Here is a 13,545-nt window from a genome sequence, read left to right as displayed (position 1 = left end):
CAAATACCGGCATCACTGAAAGCAGCCAAAGGTAACGATACGCCTTTGGGATGGTTATGAGTAATTTTTTCTCTAATAGTTAAAATTTTGTTAGCAAAGAAAGTCATGAAGTCATTACTAGTTAAAGTTAATGGAATACTCAGCTCAATAGAGCTCTGACTCTTTGTCAGCCTGGCTACAGTGCTGAAAAGAAACCTGGGGTTGTTCTTATTTTCTTCAATTAGTGATGAGTAGAAAGATGTCCTAGCTTTACGGAGGGCTTTTTTATAGAGCAACAGACTCTTTTTCCAGGCTAAGTGAAGATCTTCTAAATTAGTGAGACGCCATTTCCTCTCCAACTTACGGGTTATCTGCTTTAAGCTACGAGTTTGTGAGTTATACCACGGAGTCAGACACTTCTGATTTAAAGCTCTCTTTTTCAGAGGAGCTACAGCATCCAAAGTTGTCTTCAATGAGAATGTAAAACTATTGACGAGATACTCTATCTCCCTTACAGAGTTTAGGTAGCTACTCTGCACTGTGTTGGTATATGGCATTAGAGAACATAAAGAAGGAATCATATCCTTAAACCTAGTTACAGCGCTTTCTGAAAGACTTCTAGTGTAATGAAACTTATTCCCCACTGCTGGGTAGTCCATCAGAGTAAATGTAAATGTTATTAAGAAATGATCAGACAGAAGGGAGTTTTCAGGGAATACTGTTAAGTCTTCTATTTCCATACCATAAGTCAGAACAAGATCTAAGATATGATTAAAGTTATTTTCATTAGTTACTTCATCCAAACCATCAACATGTTTATTAGACCCCATTCCTACCAGGCTGCTCAAGGAAGCCCTACCATTATTTAATGCTTCGATCTTAAATATGATCAATCTGTTTTAGTCTGTGGTGCAGTTGAAGGTGCTATATTATTTTTTCTTTTTGAATTTTTATGCTTAAATAGATTTTTGCTGGTTATTGGTAGTCTGGGAGCAGGCACCGTCTCTACGGGGATGGGGTAATGAGGGGATGGCAGGGGGAGAGAAGCTGCAGAGAGGTGTGTAAGACTACAACTCTGCTTCCTGGTCCCAACCCTGGATAGTCACGGTTTGGAGGATTTAAGAAAATTGGCCAGATTTCTAGAAATGAGAGCTGCTCCATCCAAAGTGGGATGGATGCCGTCTCTCCTAACAAGACCAGGTTTTCCCCAGAAGCTTTGCCAATTATCTATGAAGCCCACCTCATTTTTTGGACACCACTCAGACAGCCAGCAATTCAAGGAGAACATGCGGCTAAACATGTCACTCCCGGTCCGACTGGGGAGGGGCCCAGAGAAAACTACAGAGTCCGACATTGTTTTTGCAACGTTACACACCGATTTAATGTTAATTTTAGTGACCTCCGATTGGCGTAACCGGGTGTCATTACTGCCGACGTGAATTACAATCTTACCAAATTTACGCTTAGCCTTAGCCAGCAGTTTCAAATTTCCTTCAATGTCGCCTGCTCTGGCCCCCGGAAGACAATTGACTATGGTTGCTGGTGTCGCTAACTTCACATTTCTCAAAACAGAGTCGCCAATAACCAGAGTTTGATCCTCGGCGGGTGTGTCGTCGAGTGGGGAAAAACAGTTAGAGATGTGAACGGGTTGGCGGTGTACACGGGGCTTCTGTTTAGGGCTACGCTTCCTCCTCACAGTCACCCAGTCGGCCTGCTTTCCCGGCTGCTCGGGATCTGCCAGGGGGTAACTAACGGCGGCTAAGCTACCTTGGTCCACACCGACTACAGGGGCCTGGCTAGCTGTAGAATTTTCCACGGTGCGGAGCCGAGTCTCCAATTCGCCCAGCCTGGCCTCCAAAGCTACGAATAAGCTACACTTATTACAAGTACCATTACTGCTAAAGGAGGCCGAGGAATAACTAAACATTTCACACCCAGAGCAGAAAAGTGTGGGAGAGACAGGAGAAGCCGACATGCTAAATCGGCTAAGAGCTAGTAGCTACGCTAAGCTAGCGGATTCCTAAAAACACGCAAAGTGAATAATGTGTAAATAATTTAGATGTGATTCAGCAGAAGGAGTGCTTTAGTTAAGGCACGTAAAGATTACACTGGGAAACAAATCGTAATCTAGATAACTAGATCAATCTAACTGCGCAGATTAAACAGCTAACAGATACAGAAAAACACCGCTGTGCTCCGGAACAGGAAGTGATACAATACCGCAGTGAGAGCCAACCACCAGTAGAGGCAAGCAAGAGTCCTATAGACAGAAGTGTGTCACGCTTCCATCCTACACATCCTGTTCATCATCAAACTGTTAAAACAACATCCCTGACCCAGCGCAGCTGCACAGTACAAGCAACAAGGCAGGAGGAAGAAGGAAGGCAAAATATATTCAAACCCTTCCTAGAGCTATATGCTGAGAGAGTCATGGAGATGGGGGGTGAGACAGTCTGTGACCTGGAGGGTGACATTGGCATGCAATGCAGATATATTTTTGAAAGAGATGGCAGATAATGAAAAGGGATTTCCCTAAGAAAGGTTTACTTTGAGAAAGAGTAGTTGGAGCTCAGCTAAGAGAAATGATCATGGTCACATGCTGAGAAAGCACTACGTACAATATGCCATGTTTGCATTGAGAGTGTTGGAGTATAGAGACCAGAAGGAATTACATTGTTTGAAGACTTTGAGAAGGTTTATGACAGAGTCCCAAAACAGGTATTGCATGAGGAAGTCATTAGAAGCAGGGAGGGTGGTGTAGGATATGTACAAGGACAGTGTGGCAGCATGGGAAAGGGTAGTGGAAACTAGGCTTAGATAACAGGTGAAGATCTGTAAGCAGCAATATGGTTTCATGGTGAAAAAGAGCACTACAGATGCAATGTTTGCACTTGGAGGGTTGATGGAGAAGTATAAAGGATGCCAGAAGGAGTTGCATTGTGTGTTTGTGGATTTTGAGAAAGTTTATGACAGGGTCCTCAAAGAGGAGTTGTGGTATTGCATGAAGGAGTCAAGTCGAGAGTTGCAGAGAAGTATGTCAGGGTGGTGCAGGATATGTATGCGGACAGTGTGGCAGTGGTGAGGTGTGTGTTAGGAAACCAGGATGAGTTCAAGGTGAAGGTGCAATTGGCTCTTGAGCCCTGTTCTCGCATGGAATAGTGATGGTAGACAAAATCAGACAGGAGTCTCCATGGACTACAATGCTTGCAGATGATATTGTGACCTGTTGGGAGAAAGTCAGTCGGAGCAGAGAAGAACTACATGTGGGAGAATAAGAGGGAGGGTGGTGGAATGGTGTGTTGCAATGAGTAGAAGTGGTACAAATGGAGGAGTTTATTTACCGTCCTGAAGTTACTCCTTTGCTCTTTCACCTGAGTCTGTAAAACTCTTAGGGAATGAAATACTGATGTTTTAAGTAGATACTGTGATTACATTACATTAATTTAGCTGACACGGTTATCCAAAGTGAGTTACAAATGAGAAATCACAATCAGGCAACAGTTGGAAGGGGGACTTTAACAAGAGAATAAATAACAACTTTAAAATTTAAAGGAAACTTCAGCATAATGATGAAGACCATCTTCACGTGCACATAGAAACCATTTACTGAAAGGTAGAGAGAAAAGAAAGGCATGGTAAGTGTGAGTTAGGCATGCTAGGATTGTTAGAGATGTTAGCAGAGGACCTACTCTATTGGTTTTCAAGAATGTCGTGAAGGTACACAGGGACACTCCTGCTCTGATAGCATTTGGTGGCTTGTTCCATAACTCTGGCTCTGCTGCGATAGATAAATAGATAAAGAGGTGGAGCGTGGGTGACTCAGTTGTGTGATGAAAAAACCCAGAACACAGCCCTACTTTTTAGCTCTCCACAACATTTAGCGACTAAATCAAACAGCCTCTGAGCTACTGACACTATGAGAGTTGTGGCCCAGTCACACGACGATTCCTGAACGAAGGGAAAAAGTAAAAAAAAAGTCACAATTCGTTGAGAAAAGGTGGACGAAAGAGCTTTATCACTGAACAGTCTGCGAAGCAAGAGCGCAAAAGGGACGAAAGAGGAACTTAACAAAACCGAAGCTCACGATCTCGACACTTTAAATGAAACGCGCCTGGAGCCACAGCTGGAGCAGTGTGTGTCTGCATCTCTGAGTTCCAGAACTCAGTGCTGGGACGGAGCTCTAAGCTCTAAGCTATATATATTGATTTATAACAGAAAACTGTCAAAAGGGTGAATAAATATAAATATACGTGTAAAGATGATTGAATATATCAGAGCAGTAAATTAATCAGTGCGTGTGAACGCGCACATTGACTCACATGTGCGGTTATTCCACCAGCTGATCACTGATCCACAACGTGAATTCTTCCTTCCAGAACAGCTCTTTATGTCATCATTTTGATTCATCTACCTGTTGCCACATGTACAGAAGGACTGGATTGTCATTCCTACACTCATATTGTTATATTTAATAAAAAATCATAAGCGCACGCAGGAGCTGCTGCTGCTGCTAATGCTGCATTCAAGTACTGTCAGAAATTACACAACTTTTTTGTTGTTTCAAATTCAACAGTTGCTTGTAGCAAAATAATTAATTATATCCACACAATAGATTAATTCTGACCTATAAGGTGCCTGAGCCCAGTGAAGCTGACCCTCCCACCCAGATAAAAAAAAAAATCCAAGCAAGCAGGCTGAGTTTTCCCTCTAATTTCCAGTGGTACATGAAGCAGCAGCAGCCTCAGTGCTCACAAACCGGCTTCTGCACAGTGTGAAACCATTCAGCTGCTCCAACGAAGTCAAATTAAACAATAACGTTACAAAAACTAAACAAACGATTAAAAACGTCAAGAACGACAGCAAAACGAAACACAGACACATTGGGGTTTGCGTTGCCCTTCGTTCAAATTTTTCAACAGTTTAAAAATCCTGACAAAGTGCCATCTGCAGGAACGAAGCTGCACGAAGGTTAAACGATGCCAACGAAAGTCAACTAAAGTCAAGATTTCTTGTTTCTTCAGGGCTTTGTTGCCCTTCGTTAAGTGCCGTGTGACTGGGACATTGGACGAGCTCCGTTCAGCAGCTGTCACTTCACTCCACAGTTGGACATTTTTACAGACTTGAATGGGAACCTGCTCACTTTTGGAGCCAGTGGCCAGTAAAGGAACTGAAACTTTTTCTACTTCCAGGTGGCCCTCATTGCAGGCCATCGAAACTTACTGCTTGCATGTTTATCCATAATTACTCAGAGGCCATGGTTCTCAGCAGGAAACCAATGGATTGCCTACTCTGGGTAGGGAATGCGGTCTTGCCCCAAGTGAAAGAGTTCAAGTACCTTGGGGTCTTGCTCATGAGGGAGGGGACAATGGAGTGTGAGATTGGCCGGAGAATTGGCGCAGCAGGGGCCATACTGCATTCGCTCTGTCGTACTGTTGTGACGAAAAGGCAGCTGAGCCAAAAGGCGAAGCTCTCCATCTACTAGTCAATCTTTGTTCCTACTCTCACCTATGGTCTTGAGGGTTGGGTCATGACCAAAAGAACTAGATCGCGGCTACAAGCTTCCTTAGGAGGGTGGCTGGTGTCTCCCTTAGAGATAGGGTGAGAAGCTTGGCCATCCATGGGAAGCTCGGAGTAGAGCCGCTGCTCCTTCGTGTTGAAAGGAGCCAGTTGAGGTGATTTGGATATTTGGTAAGGATGGCCCCCTGTGCGCCTCCCTAGAGAGGTGTTCCAGGCATGTCCATCTGGGAGGAGACCCCGAGGAAGACCTAGAATTAGGTGGAGAGATTATATTTCCACACTGGCCTTGGAACACCTCAAGATCCCCCTGTCAAAGGTGGTCAATGTGGCCTAGGAAAGGGAAATCTGGGGTCCCCTGCTGGAGCTGTTTCCCCCCGTGACCTGCTGGAGCTGTTTCCCCCCGTGACCTGAACCCAGATAAGCAGTTGAAGATGAGTAATGAGTGAGTGCAATACACATGAATCAATTCTGACATAATTTCTTACTTTCTCCTTCCAGCTGTACTGTGAGGTAAGAGCCCAGCGACAGGGGATGGAACAGAACAGGGAGAGACCGGACGACAATGACGACGATGACAGCGACAATGACAACGATGACGATACTGTGCTCCGGGTCAGCCTTCAGTCATCCAGCACCGGCTCCAGTCAGCTCAGTGACAACTTGTGCTCCGAGGCGCTCAGCAGCAGCAGTCGGTCAGAACTGAGCAGACAACAAGCAATGCTCCAGAGTTTCCGCCATAACAGCGCCACCAGTGACAATAACAAAGGAGGAGTGGATACAGCACAGGCAGAGTCTAATGCATCCAAACATGATGAACAAAACATTCGTATTGGACCTAAAGAATGTCCACTTTGGACAGAGCTGAGTTATGGCAGCGACAAGAAGAAGAACACCACAGCGCTCAATGCTGTTAGTGGTTTCAGCTGTTTTACATCTTTCTAGTATTTGCTTGAAAACAGTGAATTTTGTACTTTGTGGTTTAGTCAGATGATGTGTTATTTCCTGTTTTTGCTTATTTGCGTGTTGTCAAAGCCTCTGCTTCAGTTCAGACCTCAACATTCTTTATGAAGACACGTTAGTATGTTGCTGTTCTTTTGTAATATTCAACATCTCGTCTCTTAGGCTCTGAAGGAGATAGCCCGAGTCAGCGAGGAGCTTTGCAGTTACCAGGATGAGATCAGGAGAAAAACTGTCCAGAAGAGGTAAACAGATCTGCAATACGTTTTTTTCCCCTGAAACTGTGATTAAAAAAATGAAGCTCATTTCAGGGCCAAAAGACTTCAAAGGATACAACAGGATGCTGTCCAAACAATCCCAAGAGTCATTGTGCTATTTTTTTTTTCTCTTTAAAACATAATTGTTGGCAAATTTAAAACAAACAATTACCAGCTTCATATGTCCAATTATGAATAAGTAATGTTTGTAAGTAAAGTATAAATAGGTATTGAAAAAATGATTACTAAACTATGGGTTACACCCACTATGGTAGTTTGTTATTTGCAATTTCAACTGAATTCAATTAATTTAATTTGTTCAGCACCAAATCACAACAAAGCTGCCTCAAGGCTCTTTACATGAGTAAGGTCTAAATTTACCAACCCCCAGAGCAAACACACAGGCAACAGTGGTAATGAAAAACTCCCTCTGATGATGTTGAGGAAGAAACCTCAAGCAGACCAGACTCAGAGGGGTGACCCACTGCTTAGGCCATTCTAACAGTTACAAGGTTTTTACAAAGTTTTTACAAGCTGAAGAAATAGGAATTAGAAAACCAGAGCTGTCAAGGTACAAGGAGACCAAGGGTAGGGCTGGAATAAGCTAATGATGCAATTGCAAAGTGCTCTGTGGGCTAAACCATCTCATTTCATGATCACTGCTTTGGCCAGATCTTTGTAAAATGCAGCTTTCAAAGGATGCAGTCCCTGAACTGAGACGCAGCCAGTGTTTTCCAATCCTAGTTTTTGGGACCCACTGAACACACTTGAGTGAGCAGTCTCTGAGTAGATCTGGGACTAATTAAAAACATGCAGTACTGATTTATAAAACCAGCCAATTTCACAGATCCAGTATATATTTTGTGTGTGTGTGTGCACATACAATGATGAGAATAAATGTATTTTTTTTCTGTTTGTTCATGTCAGGAATCAATCTGGATCACTGTGCCTCCTTGAGGAGAAAGACTTACTGCTGGACCATGAGAAAACTGGACCACAGCTGAATGAAGTACCCTGTGACTTCAGCCAGATATACTCTGATCTTCAGGAATTGGCAAGGGAAAACTGGATTACTTTGTCACCACAAAACACCTGGAAGGCCAGCAGAGTGCTACGTGAATCCCGGAGAACCAATACCCCTGATTTCAACAGCTACAGTGAGGCACAGACAAACCCTGACAAAACTCTCAGCATGGATTCATCAGCTCCACCTGTCCCTCCCCGCTCCTCTTCCTGGAATCTCAGTACCCCTACCTACCAGGACACAGAACTCCATATCCCAGAATCCCCCACTATGACAGGAAGGAAGTGCCACAGTCCTTGTGTTCTGGTAGATAGGAAGTGCAGTAGCCCGTCCATTGTGAGGAAGTTTGAAGCTATGTTGCAAGAAAATGAAGGTAAAATTTTAATAGATGGCGTGGTGGCATCTTGTTCTGTACCTGCAAGCTTTAAGTGCAACATCGGCTGCTGCCATAACCGCTGGTCCTGTGACATAAGCAAATTCGGTAGCCAAAAATTGTCTACTTCTGGGACTGTCCAGAAAAGTTTCTCTGAAGTCAACATATTAACTGCTCAGAAAAACCTGGGTCCAGATTACAGCCCTGGGTTTGATAACTCAAAAAGCGTGGATCTACAACAAGACTTACCTGTAGATCTGCTTTTGTCTTCTCTGGAAATGCCATCTGCCAGACCAAATGTGCAGAGCCCCAGAAGAAACATCACGCTGGAACAAAAAACTGCTGAGTTCAACCGAACGTTATTTCAGGCTGAGATGGGTCGTGGGTTAGAGAAACCAGACAGCACAACAGTTGCCTTTCCACCAGTTTTGGCATTGAAAGAGTCTCCAACTGAGGTTAAATTTGAGTTTCCCGAACATTGTGATGATGTCACCACTACCACTGCGAGTGTGCATCCTGAAGCCTCAATTGCTTCCTTCCCCACTGAGTCCAGCAGTCAGAACCACGAGGCCCACAAAAGGCAAAACAGATTTGACCTTGAAATTCATGAGTGTGGAACAAAACAAGAAAAGCCTTTAGATCTTTCATCTGAACATTCAGAGACTGGACTTAGGGAGCCAACCACAATGACCTCTCATGATCTTGCAGACCAATCTCAGGTCAAGCATAACATGCTAGCCACAAGTAGTCTTTCCTGGAAAACACAGCACAAAGTGCCCGCAGAGGCCTCCTCTTCCAAGCATATGCTGCTTAAAAAGGTTCAGCAGAGTGACAATGTGGAGGATTCCAGGTCCAGGATCCTGCATGAAGCAAGGCCTATGTCAGCTAGGACTGGTGGCTCACTTCAGCAGCTCTCTGAGATGAAACCAAGACACCCAACTCAACCAAAGAATATATCCTCTACTGCTCCCCAGTCTGAATCCTCCAGATCTGGACCCAGAATGATGAACGACCACCCCTGGAAGCCCCTTACCCTGGCTGCTTACCCGCGTCCTGAGGGATCCAGGTCCAACTACGGTGCATTGGAAAAGATTCTGAAGAATTATGAGACTGTGGCTCAGGCTCAAAAAAACCAGAGCCTTAATAAAAGCGAGATGGCTTCAAGTCCAGGACAGGATGGGAATGCTAAAGTAGATGCAATTGATGTAGTCCCCTTGGACTTACCTCCTACTGTACGATATGTGCAGCCTGTACACTCATCACAAGCACACAACTCACATGCACCGCTCAGCAGCCTCACAAATGTGGTTGTGAAAGAGATGCGTCTTACAGGTAGGCAGGTAGGTGTATTGTCTCATGTGCAGACTGCATGCACACTTCCACAGAGTATTCATGCACATACCTCGGACGGGACCTCCATCCAGTCCAGTTCTGCCGGAGGTTTCTAACTTTCAGCGCCATCGTCACCATGTGCTTGCTCTTGGGGGAATGTTGTTTTCCTGTTACATGCATTGTGCAGTGGTGGGCACAGCTAACCTAAAAATTAGCTTTGATGACTGCTAAACCGCTAACTGAGGAGTTAGCTGTCATCACGTTAAAGTGATACACTGCTAGCATATTTAGATGAAGCTACCAATAACTGCTCACTGCTTACACTTATTATATGAAATTAGCTTTAGCTTGTTATTTGGGGGGCGGGGGATGGGGCTCTGAAAGCCTGAAAAAAGACTTAAAGACCTGAATTTTTAATATGGTTTAATTTTAGAAGGTTTAGCATGCCAACTTCACATGATGCTCAAGATGTACATAAATAATTAAAGGAATAAATAATATTAAACAGTACTTTACATTCAACATACATTTTATTCACCATGTAGAAAATATTAAACGTATATATATATATATATATATATATATATATATATATATATATATATATATATATATATATATATATATATATATATATACACACACAGACACACAGATATGGAAATGTTAATAATCTATTTAATACATTTTCTCTGTGTCGACCACCTGTTCTTCATCTTAGAGGTGATTATTAGCATATTAGCTCCAACAGGAGCAAACGTATATCTTTAGGGTTTTGCAAATGTTTTTGACCATCAAATAAATGCTAGCTGACAAAAAGTTAGCAGAACTAGATGTAGTGGAAGCTAACTGGTGTGCTAACATTTACAAAGTTAGCAGTTAGCAGTCCACGAGATGAAGCCTGTTGTGGTTTTACACTAAATTTAAACGGACTTGACTGGACCCTGCCAGGCAGAGTGCAGTGTTTAGCTCACTTTCTCTGGAATAAAAGCTGTTCTTATTGTTTTCACTGAGATATAAGTAAGTCAAAATATATTTTTCAAGGTCAGTTGTAGATTTGTTGGCCCAGCAGACCTCACACATATCAGTCTGTTCCACTGCTTTCTGAAACACTAAGTGATTGTCCTTGACTGAGGATGCTTCCAGTGGGAATGTTGTTTATTTCTGGTGCGCGCTAAGAGTCAGAAACAGGCCAAAGCCTCCATTATAATGTGGGCATCTGGGCCATTTCATTGCTTAAAGGTTCAGAAGAAAAGAATCTGACGTTGTGGCATGTGATGTTAACTTGGCAGGAGGTCTCTCGCCCAAACACCAGCACCTCCTTAACAGTGGACCTCATTATTGAAGTGTATTTGCGGTCTCTGTGCCGGAATTATAAAACAATCTGCAAAGACTGCGGCTGACTAAATGCCCTTGGCAGGTCTTAAAGCCAGAGAGATTAAGATGCTTTAAAATGATCCAAATGTTAAATAAATATGGGACCATTTAATTCCACCTCTGGAGTGAATGTAATCAAAGTCATCACTAGAGTTTGCAGTGAGTGTGTCTCTCTAAAAGGTACTAACCTTCAGTGAAGACCACTTGTTCAAAATTAAATGTTGTCGAATCTGATATAAGTGGCGTGCACAGATGGAAAAGCTGAAGTGCATCAGTTTTCTTTTCCCTTTGACTGGCACTGTATCGACAATTAACCATAGTGTTCCTGAAATATACTTCTTCTCCCTAGGGTGAAGAAGACCACAGAAGGAACATGTGACAAAATGTAAAGTATTTGCGTGTGTGACTTTGATTGTTGATGGAATGGCGTTGATGACCCTAAATGTTAATTCATTTGTCTCTCCACAGGCAAAAGAAAAGTCTTCACTCTCCTCCTCAGCACAGAAGAATTTCTCGAGGCCTGCCCGCCCAGCCAACCGTCGGCTCCCCTCCCGGTGGGCCAGCCGCTCCTCCCCCTCTGGCACCCCTGTGGCACCCCCGTGCTTTCCCCTCGAGAAAAACAGTTCATCCTTTACCTTCTCACATGCCTTTCACATGGAGACAGTCATCATATGATCATGTTTGAACCCAACCTAAAGGCTTCGTGCTGACCAACGGGGGGCTTTGGTTGGCTTCTCGTGCATACCAAACCCCAGACTGCTTCTCCACTCCTACTCACTCTCAAGTGCTTTAGTTGTGAGTTCACCAGCTCACTTTTAGAATGTATGCGGCATCCATCAGAGCCAAACTCACCACGGCAAGAAAAAGGAGACCTGAAGCAGCTTCATTTATTCAGCAGTATAATGAAACTAAAACTGACAGCTGTCATGCATAGACTCCGTCACGCAAAGTGCATTTCAACTTCATGCCAACTGTTAGACTGGATACCCTATGCTCAGGTCTGAATTCTAACCTTGAAGATTTGAACCCTTCACGGTGTCCTTTTTCCTGTTGTATTTACACTTTAAACTGATGCTCACTTTTAGTTAAATGTTCTATAAATGTTTGTGCAGTGCCACAGTGCACTTTGTGTGCTTGTTGCACAAAACAGGATGTTAAATTAAGAATATTCATCACATAGACAAATCTACAGAACCTGCCGTTTCTCCCACACAATAATGATGGGAGAAACAAGATTTTTTTTTTGATACCCTGATCCAACTGAAGCAGTTGCTTCATTAAATGATTCACTTTTGAAAAGCTCAAATAATCCAAATGAAACTACTGATTCATAAACATGACTCCTTGTTTTGAAATGCTCAAAACATTTTAAACAAAACAGCTTCTTTGTCATGACGTCGCATTATGGTGCATCTGGAAAGTATTCACAGCGCTTCAATTTTTCCACATTTTGTTTTGTTACAGCCTTATTCCAAGATGGAGTACATTCATTTTTTTCCCCTCAAAATTCTACTCACAACACCCCATAATGACAACATTTTTTATTTTTTGCAAATTTATTAAAAACTAAGAAATCACGCGTACATAAATATTCACACCCTTTGCTCAGTACTTTGTTGATGCATCTTTGGCAGCAATTGCAGTCTCAGGTCTTCTTGAATATGATGCCACAAACTTGGTGCACTTATCTTTGGGCAGGTTGGCCCATTCTTCTTTTTTCAGCATCTCTCAAGCTCCATCAGGTTGGATGGGGAGTGTCGGTGCACAGAGATGTTCAATCAGATTCAGGTCTGGACTCTGGCTGGGCCACTCAAGGACATTCGCAGAGTTGTCCTGAAGCCACTCCTTTGATATCTTGGCTGTGTGTTTCATTGTCCTGCTGAAAGATGAACCATCACCCCAGTCTGAGGTCAAGAGCGCTCTGGAGCAGGTTTTCATCCAGGATGTCTCTATACATTGCTGCATTCATCTTTCCCTCAATCCTGACTAGTCTCCCAGTTCCTGCTGCTGAAAAGCATCCCCACAGCATAATGCTACCACCACCATGCTTCACTGTAGGGATGGTGACTGGTTTCTTCCAAACATGACACCTGGCATTCACGCCAAAATCTTAAATCTTTGTCTCATCAGACCAGAAAATTTTGTTTCTCCTGGTCTGACTGTCCATCAGCTGCCTTTTGTCAAACTCCAGGCAGGCTGCCATGTACCTTTTACTAAGGAGTGGCTTCCATCTGGCCACTCTACCATACAGGCCGGATTGGTGGATTGCTGCAGAGATGGTTGTGCTTCTGGAAGGTTCTCTTTCTACAGAGGAATGCTGGAGATCTGATAGAGTGACTGTGGGGTTCTTAGTCACCTCCCTGACTAAGGCCCTTCACCTCCGCTCGCTCAGTTTAGACGGGCAGCCAGCTCCAGGAAGAGTCCTGGTAGATCCAAACTTCTTCCATTTACAGATGATGGAGGCCACTGTGCTCATTGGGACCTTCAAAGCATCAGAAATGTTTCTGTACCCTTCCCCAAATTTGTGCCTTGAGACAATCCTGTCTCAGAGGTCTACAGACAATTCCTTTGACTACTTTTTAATAAATTTGCAAAAATCTAAAAAAAACAAAAAAAAAAAAACAAAAACCTTTTTCACATTCTCGTGGGGTATTGTGTGTAGAATTTTCAGGAAAAAACTGAATTTCATTCATTTTGGAATGAGGCTGTAACATAACAAAATGTGGAAA

At 43.3% G+C, this 13,545-nt stretch overlaps 1 protein-coding gene across 4 annotated transcripts in view; it reads left to right on the top strand.

Moving 5' to 3' along the window:
* The window catches only part of LOC117514768 (protein SOGA3), a 60,763-nt gene extending 49,036 nt beyond the window's left edge, over positions 1 to 11,727 (top strand). The window contains exons 12-16 of one of the 4 annotated variants that reach the window (XM_034175352.1): positions 5,995 to 6,405; positions 6,619 to 6,698; positions 7,638 to 8,596; positions 8,630 to 9,439; positions 11,285 to 11,727. In XM_034175352.1, coding sequence (XP_034031243.1) covers positions 5,995 to 6,405; positions 6,619 to 6,698; positions 7,638 to 8,596; positions 8,630 to 9,439; positions 11,285 to 11,526 — 2,502 coding nt within the window. In that variant the 3' untranslated portion in view covers positions 11,527 to 11,727. Of the gene's footprint in view, positions 1 to 5,994; positions 6,406 to 6,618; positions 6,699 to 7,637; positions 9,448 to 11,165; positions 11,202 to 11,284 lie in introns of all 4 variants that reach the window. The other 3 variants (XM_034175353.1, XM_034175350.1, XM_034175351.1) reach the window with 3 other exon arrangements.
* The last annotated feature ends 1,818 nt before the right edge of the window (positions 11,728 to 13,545 follow it).

Source organism: Thalassophryne amazonica, chromosome 7, assembly GCF_902500255.1.
Source record: "Thalassophryne amazonica chromosome 7, fThaAma1.1, whole genome shotgun sequence".
Taxonomy (NCBI): domain Eukaryota; kingdom Metazoa; phylum Chordata; class Actinopteri; order Batrachoidiformes; family Batrachoididae; genus Thalassophryne; species Thalassophryne amazonica.
The sequence above is the reverse complement of the archived record's forward strand: the minus strand, read 5'-3'. Positions and strand labels throughout refer to the sequence as shown.